The sequence below is a fragment of the Cydia pomonella genome, chromosome 17 (assembly GCF_033807575.1).
Source record: "Cydia pomonella isolate Wapato2018A chromosome 17, ilCydPomo1, whole genome shotgun sequence".
NCBI classification, from domain to species: domain Eukaryota; kingdom Metazoa; phylum Arthropoda; class Insecta; order Lepidoptera; family Tortricidae; genus Cydia; species Cydia pomonella.
Window position 1 is genome coordinate 9,165,158 of NC_084719.1, and position 13,973 is coordinate 9,179,130.

Sequence of the window (13,973 nt, forward strand, 5' to 3'; positions counted from 1 at the left end):
TATGAATCAGACATAGAATTTGAAGGATTGTCACTTTTGAACCTTAGTGCCACTACATAGAATCGAAAAGTGAGGAACCTCCAAAGTCCCTGAGTGTACGGTCATGTCTGAAAATATAAATACGGACGATAAAGTGCCAAAAATATGTATACACCTTAGGACACTAAGGTCATGTATACAATCTTTTGGGACTTTGTTCGTATTGATATTTTCAGACATGATTGTACACATAACCCTAAGAAGCAAGACACTTAGGAGCGGAGATGAAACCATTAGTATTGCTTGTCATCTAAATATTACATCTCTTCTCTGCTCCGCTATATTACAACCAATGCTATTAGTTGATTCCTCTCATCTCCGCTCCGCTTGTTTCAGTCACAGTGAAAAGGCACCCTTACATTGGTTTACTAGAACTATCAACTCGTCTACACTCAGTAAGTTAGAGCTACAGCCAAGTCCCCGCACTAGTGCAGTAAAGTTGGGTATAAGGAAGCGAAATGTGCGGTGCCGTAATACTCCATCTGTCTTTTTAAGCGGTGATTCTGAACCAGTTTCAGGCTTGTCACAACAATTATATTTTAGAGGAAGCTCAAGCGAAACAGATGGGCAGACAATTTAAAGTAGCAAAAAGAACGCTAATTCCACCTTATTAACACTATTACGAGTATGTTTGGAGTAGTTTGTGTCCACTTTGTTGTTTTAGCCGCCTAGCTTTTCTAAACTGATTTGAGGAATATGCTATAGTTTTTGGTTGAGAAAATGTACAGTATTTTTTTTCTAAAAGTTGTACACGAAAGTGATTCAAGGAAACATTCATATAATGACGAAGTAAGTAAAGTCATACTTCTGTCTGATTTGTCGGTATTTCCTCATAACTGATGATCTTTTTGGGCACCTACATTTTTGCTAGAAACAAAGAGAACGCTAAACAACCATGCTAAACTTTACTATTAAGCATTCCGTCGTCGACGAACTTAGAATTTCTCACGCTCTCCGTTATAAATTGGCAACGGGAGATTAAATGTACGACCTGGGTCGAATATAATTTTTAAAGCGTGAAGTTACGCCCCTAGATCTAGATATTTAAATCACAGGCTTCATACCTAAAGTCATACCAAGATAAGTTGGCAGTGATTTTGACAGCCCTGACAGTGCAAGTGTCTTTTTAAACGTCAAACATCTATGAAATTATTACGTTTACTTAACACTTGCACAGGCTGGGCTATCAATATCGCTGCCAACTTATCTTGGTCTGACTCTACATTATAAAATGCTTTGGAACTCTAGATTCACTTTAGTCCCGAAACTCATCATAAATTTCCAAGTAGCTTGCCTTAATTGCTCGATCCTATGAATACTTACAACGTTCCAAAGGAAAGTCATAAACTAGGGCGAAAGCATAATTAAGAAAAACAGTTTTTAATTAAAGTCCGCAGACAGAGTGGCTCAACTTACATAACTAGTAACATAGTTGGCTAGTTTTATTATTTGAAGGCTTTCTCGTATTTCGTTATTTAAATTTACAAGTAAATTACAGAGCGCCCTTTTGTTTCTAAATAAATTTTACGAAGCTTTTATAAAATTTATAACGGTTTACAAATTGGAAATAACATTCTCAATATTATCATAATTATATATCTTCTATGTTTGTTTTATTTTAAATATAAACTACTAGCTACATTTCTACTTAACCTTAGCCGTTGGTTGAAATGAAGCAATTAATTTTTACGAATCTTACCCAATAAAAGATTTCAAGATTCTTTTCACTTTAGTGGAGCGGCGTAGACAGTATCAATTTTTAAAATTAATTAATAAAGATTGGTAATACAAAGATTGTTCAGCGTTAAAAAACTAAAATTAATAAACTTAAGATACCTAATACCATTTACAAAGTTTACGCAATTATCACACTGATGCGAATTCGCAAGTCGCACCCGTGGATGAGCGTGAGAGCATATGCGCGTATGCAGCGATGTCCCGTTGGAGTCGCATCCAATGTAAAGACCGCCTTACCCTTCCTACTATACGAGAACACCGTACGTACACCACTAACGACTGCCCGACTGGACTGCGACCCAACAACAGATTTGTATGATCAAATTTCAGAATTTTTCTTTTACACTTAAAGTAGGTACTTAAGGGTTGACTCTTGAAGCTTCCCTAACGTGAGCTCTATCGCGGGTGACTTATGTGGCTACCGTTCAATCCATCAACGGCTTTGTTCACGATTCACGAGGCTTCCGGAAGTTCCGGAAGGAGACAACTTGAAAAAATGAGCGACGTAAGTTGAACTCGAGGACCCCATAGGGCGATCACAATTACTTTTAGTTTTGAACTGAACAGTTTGTAGAGCTGGAAACTTCTGCAATAGCTCATTAAACCCTTGCATACAATACACAAAGACACACAACTATAGTGTTACAAGAAACTCACTGCACAAATATTTTTTAACCTTTTAGTAAGGTCCTCTGCGACACTAACACACAGACCTACCATTCCCTTAAGCTTACGCTGTCATCCTAGTCACTATGCTTTAATAATGCTGATATTACCGTAATGTATGCTTACTTTACTCTTTGTGTATGGTACACATGCTCTGCAATAGCGTGCTAATAAGCGTGATTTTTATTTAAATTTGCTATTTGCCATTAAAAAGCATTCTTAAAAGTAGCAAGGTTTAAATACATGCTAGTAGTTAGCATTTCCTCAAGTAGCAAGCTTTCATGCTAGTAACTACCATGTGTTACCGTAGGTATCTATATTAGTACATTGTGCAACGAGGGGGGTAAGTTAAATTTCGGATACGAGGGCGGTAATTCCCGACAGCCGCGGGTTGGAGGGAATTAAAGACCCGAGTATGCAATATTCTTACCCCCGGAGTTACACACAATATTTTTCATCACACTTGCGAAGAAAAAACTAAATTTTAAGCGAAATCACAGACCTATTCGGCATTCAGCCACGATTGAAAATTATGTACAAATATTTAAAAGGGCTGTTAAATTAATCAAATTAAATAATTTTAAACATAAACAAAAATATTAAATTATAAATTGTAAGTATTTTAAAAGTAAAACTCATTTATGCTACTTGGTTTGTTTGAATAAGTGACATAATTAAAAAGAAAAAGTTATAACTCCCTAGGGATTTATAGCTTCTTTTTCACAATCCATTACTCCTACGGGAACCAAATAGGCCTTTGTCCTTCAGTACACCTGCATGAAATAAGATCTTTTTCGAGCAAGTGTGACAATAATTTTTATCTCTCTGACGGGACTTCCGCAATGTTGGAAAAAGGTTACAGTTTAACTGGGATATTTGAAAATATTTGTCGCTCAAATGGTAAGAGTGATAAAGAGGCAAACAGGCACATCTTGTTCGTCGATGTTTGCGGTTCGATACCTATAGTTTGTCAAGCCATTTCCATCAGTAGAAAAACGCAGCAATCTTAAAAAATATAGGCGCGAAGGGTTGCCTTCCCATAGAAAAATTGAATTTCACGCCTTTTTCTTCTGACAAAATTGTTTGCGCGGCTATATATACTTACTTTACTCTTTGCGTTAGCCCCTCAAGCGGATATGAAGGAGGAGCCCTTTTCATGGAACGTTTCTAAACGGAAACGTCACTGTCAGTGTCAATGTCAGATTTGGCAACTCAAATGCGCGTGAATGTTTCAGTCCTTGGTCAACATTGTGCAATTTTATCTTACATTTAACTCGTTATCGATATAATTCTCACTTAAAAATAACAGTGTCAGTGTATGACAACAATTTGAACAATACTGTGACCAGTCTTGACTAATATCTGCAACATGCGGTTGGTAGACGGATCGAAACTTTTAGAACTTCAAAATACACCTGTGAATATTCGAAATATTTGCATCGTGGCGCACGTGGATCATGGGAAAACTACTTTGGCGGACTCCTTGATATCCAGCAATGGTATCATATCGCAGAGAATGTCGGGGAAGCTGCGCTACATGGACAGCCGGCCTGATGAACAGGAACGTGGTATAACCATGAAAAGTAGCAGTATTGCCTTGTATCACGCCGTGCAGAAGCAAGAATACCTTGTGAACCTCATAGATTCACCTGGACACGTCGATTTCTCTAGTGAAGTGTCCACAGCTGTGAGACTTTGTGATGGAGCTATTGTTGTTGTAAGTAAAATTGTAATTATAAAAACAAAACATTAGAAATTTATTGGTTCCTGTAGTACTATGTATGACTTATTTGTGAAATACAGTTGAAACTATTTGTCATCTTGCATATCAATATTGCTTAACACTTTTGCTAACAGTAATGCAGTTAAGCATTGTTGAGCAACCAACTGTCTGTTGACATACTGTCAGCGAACTTGTTAAGTCAAGTAAGTAAGTAAATATTCTTTATTACACCACATATAAAACAAATAATAAAAGAATTTAATTGAAGGCAGAATGGAATAAATGTTAACTCAGTATTCCCAATCTTAAAGACTTTTAATCTTATGTATTAACACATTTATAACATTATTGACAAAGTCTAAAATCCTATTAGAACTAATGAAGTTCAGGTTTGTACACAGTCTGTCTCTTCTTTCCATCCTGTTACCCCCTGCTGGGGTGTAAAAATATTTTCTTCCACTGACTCCGGTACTGGATAGTAATAATATTTAAATAATAAATATCAGGGTACTTCTTTCACAGATCAACCTAACTCCAGTACGATAAACACATAGTTATATAGATAAATACTTACTTATATACATCGAAAACACCCATGACTCAGGAAAAATATCTTTGTTTATCACACAAATAAATGCCCCTACTGGGATTTGAAACCAGGACCATTGGCTTCATAGGCAGGGTCACTACCCACTAGGCCTGACCAGTCATGACTGGACATGTCAATGCAATATAAATAAATAAAAAGAAAATGTATTTTTTTATTTTTTTTCTGTTTGGAACTGCCATCAGTCGGTAACAACTATAATCAGTTTTGATGTATGTAGGAATTGACATTGGGGTTTTGGAGACCATCGACTCATTTAACCAAACATTAATTTTGCACAATGTGCTTCCTTTTAAGTCTATGTACATTTTTTGTCTTATCCAGTAATTTTGAAGCCAGTGGGTTAGGGTGGCTTGCTAGGCGCTCAATATAATTGTTTGTGAATTTTTTGATCTCTTCCTTTATGGTGGTCATATTGAGATAATCATGTATTTCATGGTTTTGGGTGAACCACGGTGCGTTGGCAATCACTCGAAGGATGGCGTTCTGTGCTCTTTGAAGACACATTATGTTACTATCACTAGCAGTTCCCCATAGCTGGATCCCATATGTCCAGATAGGCTTAATGATTGCATTGTATAGGAGTAATTTATTATCCACTGAGAGGGTAGAGTTTCGTCCCAATAGCCAATGAAGATTTTTGTATTTTAATATAATTTCATTCCGTTTGTGTTTTATGTGAGTTTTCCATGTAAGGCGCCTATTAGATGAAATCCTAGGTACTTGATACACTCGCAATGTGGCATTCCAAGTTTGACTGGAGGGCAATCTCCTCTTCTTAGGCTAAAGGTGATGTGGTTTGACTTGTGTTATTGTGTTAACCAGTTATAAGTATTGTCCAGTACAAGCTGTAGCTGCATACTAGATATTTCAAGAGATTTGTGGCAGGAGAGGTAAGCTATGTCATCTGCATAAGTAGTAACAGTCACCTGCTCAGAGGTAGGCAGGTCATTCGTGAATATGTTGTAGTGAGTAGGTCCAATCACTGAGCAAAGAGAAAATGTATTAACAATTTTTTTTACACAAGTATTCATTTAATTTAGTTATATAAATTGAATTTCCAGGTGGACGTAGTAGAAGGTGTATGCCCGCAAACAAGGTTAGCGCTAAAGCAGGCTTATTCAGAAAACATCCGGGCTGTACTTGTGCTCAACAAAATTGACCGATTAATACTAGAAATGCAGATGACACCGCTGGATGCATATGTGCATCTCACGCAGGTCATGGAACAAGTTAATGCGGTTATGGGAGAACTGTTTGCTAGTGAAGTGTTGGGTAATGAGGAAACTAAGATTGAGAAACAGGTAATTTTAGTATTTAGTTTGAAATTAACTTGACATTTTAAAAATGATGTTTGGTATCTAATTAGTTTCTTATCTGAGAATGTTCACATCAAATGCTTTTATTGGTAATAAAATGAAAAGCACAGACATTTAAGTAAACAAGTATTTTCTTCCGATTCCGAACTATCAAATAAATATGGTAATTCTAATAGTGCATTCCAGAAAAGTGTTAGATATGGTCCAAAATTCAAAGGGCTATATGTACTGTAAAATGTAGTATCAAACATGTGCGAATAAGTACTTCGCAACTCGTGTCGATTTAAAACACTACCTTCGGTCGCCACTCTTCGAATTTGCTATTTTTCGCACTTGTATCGTAATGTACTATAATCTCAAATGTATTGTAAAGGAGAATGGGCAATTTGTCCCATGGATGTATACTGTTGAGACATATCTCGTTTGAAAGGGTTTACTCTTAGCATTATTTTATTGTATGACACCAACTTTGGATAACGTGCAGGGACTGAGCAATTTAAAAAAAAGAGTGGCGACTATAAACTGTTGTTTTACAAAGTACTTGTTACGTAGCCGGTTGTTAGGTGTTTTGTATGAAAGAATATGAGAAATTCTAGATTTCTGTTTACCACTACTTACGTTTAAGTGCGTACAGGGCTGGAATTAGGTGATATAACATATGCTTGAATTAAAAATACTACTATTAAACACTGAAACTTGCTTGTATACTCAAGCCATATATATCATTTAAAAGACATTTTTATAAGGTATTTTAATATATATATACTTGCACTCAAATGCTTGCAGGGGCGGTATTAAAACGAGTTTTTTCGTTAATTAATTGTGGTAAATGCCGCTTTGTTTGTTCTACCTGGCACTAGATGGAGCCTTGGTAGCAGTTTGAGTAATTTTTACTATTGGTATATACAATTGAGTCATATCCTATTTGGAAGGTCTTCAATTAAGCATTAATTACTTATATGACACCAAAGACCGAAAGTGTCCAGGGAAGATGATATTAATAATTTTGATCATGCGCTGCGGCGTAAACTGGAACTAAAAAATGTCATTCATATAGAGTTACTTTTGTAACCATTTACATCACTTTGCATGCCTGAAATATAATGAAAAAGTAATTAATATATTTTTTTAAATTATTACTGCTCAATAAATGGCACTAAACTACTTAATTATGATTTTTCAAATCCTCTCTAGTACTGACATCTTGCGTGCAATAGGAGAACCGAATGAGCGGCAAATGCTGGATCCGTATAGTCGCTTAAAAACGCTAAAAAACGTCACCGAAGAATAAGTTTGTTTAATTCGGAACTTTGACAATAAAACGAGTGGTTACCTTGAACTAGTAAGTTTCGTCTATTTATCTCTCTTGCTCTTACATATTCGAGGGATAAAGGTAGAAAAAGCATTACATTTTTTAAAGTTCGCGTTATGTCCCGCTAGAAACGTTATATAAACTTATTATTAAACATGAAATAAGATTCCTAAGCAATAAGTAGGTAAGTAAATGTATTTATGGAGTAGTTGGAGTACCATAATTAGCAGCAAGAAAATAAATCTAAGTTTATATGTTACGATAAAATAAATCGTAAAAAGGTACTATGTACATACTTGTTTTGTCTCTCTGCAGGAAAATTGTGTAAAAGTGAAACATTTGAGATTGCGTCGCGGTTCAAAGCAACGTTTCCTTCGTTTGCCATATGAAGCAGGATTAAATTGTGTAGTTTTAAGTTCTCATGTAAGTGAATTGTCAAATTCTTAGTGAGAATAAAGAATCTTAAACCTAAAATTAACGCAGTGAATACATTAAAAGCATCAGCGACTCTTAACTGCTTTCCAAGCTAAGATAGTAGCTGTATTTCGTTCCATTATATATACATATAAAATAAAAACTTTTGAATACATTTAACACCTTTATTTCATATAAATTGAAAAATAACTGACGGCATACATTTTCTTCACGGTCGCACAAATATTAGCAGGATGAGTCGACAAGTTAATTTAAAGCAAGCATTGGTGAATAGGTGCATCCAGATCCAGATAAGAGAATGCATGGTTATTGCGCCAATCTCGGACCATTTGCGATTGGTTTGCTAAGGGCACCGCTAGCTGGTGCGGATGCACAGAGCACTTATACATACTTTATTAAATAAAAACTTTTGAATACATTTAACATCTTTATTTCATATAAATTGAAAAATAAGTGACGGCATAGATTTTCTTCACGGTCGCACAAACATTATCAGGACGAGTCGACAAGTTACTTTAAAGCAAGCATTGGTGAATAGGTGCATCCAGATCCAGATAAGGGAATGCATGGTTATTGCGCCAATCTCGGACCATTTGCGATTAGTTTGCTAGCTGAAGCGGGTTAACGAAAAACAGTAACTGGCGACGCTAGCTGGCGCGGACGCGTGCGACGAATTTTACCTACAAAGGCACCCGCGCACGTGCACCCGCTCCGTGCACTCGCGCCAGCTAGCAAACGCCCTTAACCTTTTGAACGCCAAGAATACCTTAAGGCGTCGTAACTAGCTATGCTCAAAGCGTCATAAATACATTATAGCTGATATAGCCGCTGTCAGAGTAACCTTCACACTTTCAAGTAAGGTTTAGGGCATAGGGCGTCCGCAACGTCGCGCGTGTGCATGGAGCGGGCGTGCGGCTTAGAGCTCGTTCCCACTATGTCGGATGTCGTGGCGATTTTTAATCGTGTGTCGTTGCCGCTGTTCTCACTATGTCGGATGTCGGATCCGGATTTCAATCGGGTGTCGGCGGTACTGTTCCCACTAGTCGTCTGTCGTGCACGATCGCAGCTGGCGTGTATTTTTCGAGTAGCGAGGCTTAGTACAAGATGAACGTCGACGAAATGTTTGTGGTTTTGTATTATTTGCGAAAGAAACGATTAGAGGCAGTTAAAAAAAGGAGATATTGGGTACACCCAATTCTCAGGGAAAGATTTACCTTATGAATATTTCAGAATTTGATAGCTGAATTAAGAAGCGATCGCAACGACGCGGCAGCGACGCGCGGGTGTGTGAGGGGGTGCCGCGGGCGGCGCGGGCGAAATCGTTCAGACATCCGACAAAATGTGAACAGCGCTATATTCACACGTACGCGAGCGAGACACGACACGATTTTTTTCCGGGCTGGGAGGGCTGGCAAAACGCACAACATTTTATGTCGTATCCGACACAAAATCGTTGTCGGACGAGTGTGAACAGCTTCATATAAAATGTTCTGCCAGTGGAACGTACGATTAAAAATCGCCACGACATCCGAATAGGAAAACGTTATGCTCAACAATTTGGTAGCAGAAGCGATGTGATTTTTTAAAATCGCGACTGTGTCGTTGACATAATATATCTGAGGACGGGCCTTACGGGCAATAAGAATGGGGCCAGTACAGCGGTGTTACGCACACGAGTTTGAGCCAATCGTGCAGTCTAACGCCACAAGTACCACAACGTGATTGGTTGATGAGATCGCATTATGCACGCGATTGATCGCATCTAGTTGCGTTAGACAGCACGATTGGCTCGAATTTGTGAATGACACAACTGAACTAGCACTATCGTTATTGCCCCTAAGTTCGGTCCTTAGATATATGGTAAGCGTCAGGATGGCGGTGGACCTCAGCGAATTTCAAAGAAATATTTATAAACATATTGTACCTTCTGTGTACCTCAGTGTACCTTTAATATAAACCAGTGTACCCAAAACGAGATATTTTACAAAACGGTCCACCCGCCAACTTGACGTCAGGATGGCGGGTGGACCTATGAAATCTTGCATTATACCGCACTAAAAGTATGCAGTTATATTGTGCATGAGCTTAGCCTAGCTTGTTTTGGTGAGAGGTACACCGGTTTCTATTTCTATTTACAGAGGTACACTGAAGGTACAGTCACCATCATATATATCGGAGCGGCCAAGGTACCCACGAATATCTGAACATGCCTCTACTGTCAAGAGGTTAGAGTGCGTGTTTAGAGATCTTTGAGCACCTCGGCCACTCCGATATATCTGATGGCGACTGTACCATATAACTGCATACTTTTAGTGCGGTATAATGCAAGATTTCATAGGTCCAACCGCAATCCTGACGTCAGAATGGCGGGTGGACTTTTTCTTAAATATCTCGTTTTGGGTTAGGTACACAGAAGGTACAGTATGTTTATAAATACTTACTGCTATGGCGCAGCGACCCGAAGTGGATCTTGGCCTCCGACACCAAAGACCGCCATGCTTCTCTGTCCAAAACCGTTTCCATCTAGTCGACGGCGCCGAGTTCGCTAAGGTCTTTTTGCATTTCATCTCTCCAGCGGGACCTACCTAGGATGTCTAGACGGTCTTCGGCCATTTGGAACTTCAGAGTACGCCCTCCAGGCTGCACGATCCTCACCCATCTGGACTACGTGCCTGAGTCATCGGAGTCTGGCAGCGCGAAAAATCCTAGGACTCACACGTGGAGAGGATGGAACCTGGAGACTCCACAGGAATCAGGAGATTGAAGATCTGGTGTCCGAGCCGGACGTCATTGGATGTTTATAAATATTTCTTTGAAATTCCCTGAGGTCCACCCGCCATCTAGACGCCAGATGTCAATGCCGAGTGCGACCGCCCTTAAAGCGGTGTATTATCTCTAGTCTCTCCAATATGTCCTCCTGGTGGGTCCACGGGGTTTATTTAGCGGGTCTACGGGTACCAAATTATTTTTACCATGGGCCGACCATGAACACGATTCTATTTTGAAAACGTTGCCCGCGTAGCTACTTCAGTCTTAGGCGGTATATACTCTACACCACGTTCACAAAAGATTGATATTTTAGGTAAAAACTCACATTTCGCTATATTTGTCCATAGTAAATACTAATTCAAAAACTACTGTAGGGCCTAAAATCTTCTGTGATAGTAATGTAGAAATAAATACTGTTGACAGGCGGTCAACGGTATTTAGTACAATAATTACACTGAAACAATTCGTATAGAATACAGAACCTATGAATAATATATATCTAGAGAATCTAACTTTAATGCAATAATATAATTGAACAAAAGAAATACATTAGTACGAGTATTACGATCAACCTATATGTCTATTTTTAATAGTCTTAATGTTCGTGTATCGGTTCTGTATTCTATGGCCATTAATTATGCTTTATTTTTCAACTTTCTTTGACTACACACAAGTACACATTATATTTGCTTTTTTCTTGAACTTTATCTTGCCCATGTTCGATTCTTCTTATGTCGATGCATCCTCATTATTTCCGTATGGTTTCTGAAAATACAATAACAGTTTTTGTATTGTTTTCTAATACCTATGTTTGAAGTCGGTTTCCTATTTTTAAGAGAAGTTTTTTTCATGTAAGTACCGTCAAGTGGGGTAAATTAGAGCAGATGGGATACCTATCGACAATTATGTCAATAAACAGTTTTACGTTCCATCAAGAATTGAGAGGTTGCCTCAATTCCTCATGGAACCCATGATGTAAGCTAGACCTTTACACAAATATTCCTTAAACCTCGTTAAGCAAGTAGCTTCTTTACAAACATAACAAAGAAGACAAATCGTCTAGCGTGAAATACGCATCGTTAAAGAGTTATTTTCTGGTCCTGATCAGAAGTTCCACTTCTTCAAATAGCACTTTTTTGAATGGCAATGCCTGGTCTGTTGATGAAACTACAAAACGCCTATAAGATTTGGGGAGTTCCCTTAATTCCTCGTGGTTTTGTCAAAAATAGGACCATCTTGGAACTATATACCCACTTTCAAACGATAACTTATTTTCAACATTGGTTCAGAAAGTTTTTGAAGTCGGTTAAAAAGTAGTATCTTTACAATACTTTCCTTTTACTAAGAAGGGATGACTACTACAATTTGCTTACTAAATAAGTACTTACTTACTATTAGTATCAGATTGGAGTCGACTCGAGAGTCGATAAAATGGGCGTCGCTACCCTTTCCGGGTGGGGGGGATTTCACCGCATGAAAAAGAGACACATATAGTGAGTTCTTACTGTTCTACCAAACTACATATATAAAGTAGTCGTACTTTTTGAGTCAAATTAGTTTAATTCTAAAGGTGCGACGTAATGGCCTGAAGCCCGCTCTTAGCATACCTAATTATACTATTTGATGGATATTGGTGTCAATTTATAATACGTTTAATTATTCATTGTCTTTACCTAATTATCTTTACCTTTTGCCGACCGGTTTGGCCTAGTGGGTAGTGACCCTGCCTATGAAGTATGAAGCCGATGGTCCCGAGTTTGAATCGCGTAAGGGCATTTCTTTGTGTGATGAATACAGATATTTGTTCCTAAGGCATGCGTGTTTTCTATGTATATACGTAGATATATATTTACCTAAATAAGTATGTTTAACGTCGCCTAGTACCCATAGTACAAGCTTTGATTAGTTTGGGGCCAATCTGTGTAAGATTGTCCCTACCTATTTATTTATTTATTACCTAACGTAACCTACATTAGGTAATGAAAGCATTTTATTTTTGTAAGGGTAACAGTTTTGTTGGGATATAAAATGGTTAATGATAAAAACTAATACTTTTACCAGCATTTTAACTTTATATTCATTTATTCGAAACCTATACATTTATGACAATAACTTTTGCAAGACGATAAGATTTTTTTTTATTCACAATAACTTGTCCGTATTCGAACTGTCTGGCTACCCGGCTGGCCGTGGCTGTGTACCCGGATTTTATACTCTGAAACTGGAACTAGTGACAGATAAGAGTCGATTGATGTTTTTTTTTTTAAAGACACTTATACTTAAATAGAATTACTTACCTATGTTTAATTAAAAGAAAGACTACTTATACATAATAATCCTTACAGTTTTAACCTATTTAACCTATAAGAAAAAAAAAAAAAACCTATTTAACCTACCTACCTACCTACTTTTAATAGTAGCAGTTCGGTTCACTTAGTAGAAATACCTGTTCTAAGAATAATGAAAAAGAAAGAAGAGTAATAAAAATAAAGAATCTGGAAGTCGTTGAGGTGTTCCGTTCTTCATCAGCAATTCTACTTCAACAAATGTCACTTTATTGAGTAAAAATGCTTGTAATATTGATGAAAATCCTAAAATGACTATATGTATGCCTATCCTATACAATATGAGAAGCTCCTTCGGTTTCTCGTAGAACCTATCATCAGAACTGGACCTTGACACAAATGTTCCTTAAAAGCCTTACATGCTATAAACGAAATAAAATAAAAAACACGCCTAAGGTAAAATACTTGTCGTTGAAGAGTTCCATTTTGCTCAATATCAGCAGTTTCACTTCAACAAATGTCACTTGTTCAAATAAAAAAAACTTGATATGTTGACGAAAATCCTCAATTCCTCCCAATTGTGAATTCAAATCGATTTAAAATCCTCAATTCCTCATTGAATCCATCATCATAACTGGACCTTGACACAAATGTTTCCTAAGAACCTAGCTTGCTACAAACTTAACAAAGAATAAGAATCGCGCCCGTTGAAGAGTTCCGTTCTGGTCAATATCACTAACTTGTTTAAATAAAAATGCTTGATATGTTGACGAGAATCCAAACATTACTGTATGTATTGTATGCCTATAAGATTTGAGGAATTTCTTCGATTTCTCATGGAACCCATCCTCAGAACTAGACCTTATGACACAAATGTCTTCAAGAACTTTACTTGCTACAAAATAAACAAATAAAACATATCGCGCGCGAATTGGCGAGTTCCATTTTGGCCAGCATCAGCTGTTGCATTTCGTCAAATGTCACTTTTTAATAAAAATGCTTGATATGTAAATAAAAATCCAGAAATTATAAGATGTCAGGAATTCCCTCGATTATTTATGAAACCCATCATCAGAACTGA

At 37.4% G+C, this 13,973-nt stretch overlaps 1 protein-coding gene across 2 annotated transcripts in view; it reads left to right on the top strand.

Annotated features, from left to right (window-relative positions):
* The first annotated feature begins 3,264 nt into the window (after positions 1 to 3,264).
* The window catches only part of LOC133526809 (elongation factor-like GTPase 1), a 258,647-nt gene continuing 247,938 nt past the window's right edge, over positions 3,265 to 13,973 (top strand). Inside the window, exons 1-2 of one of the 2 annotated variants that reach the window (XM_061863601.1) lie at positions 3,265 to 4,159; positions 5,837 to 6,076. In XM_061863601.1, the coding sequence (XP_061719585.1) occupies positions 3,812 to 4,159; positions 5,837 to 6,076 (588 nt within the window). In that variant the 5' untranslated portion in view covers positions 3,265 to 3,811. The remainder of the gene's footprint in view (positions 4,160 to 5,836; positions 6,077 to 13,973) is intronic. The other variant, XM_061863602.1, reaches the window with a different exon arrangement.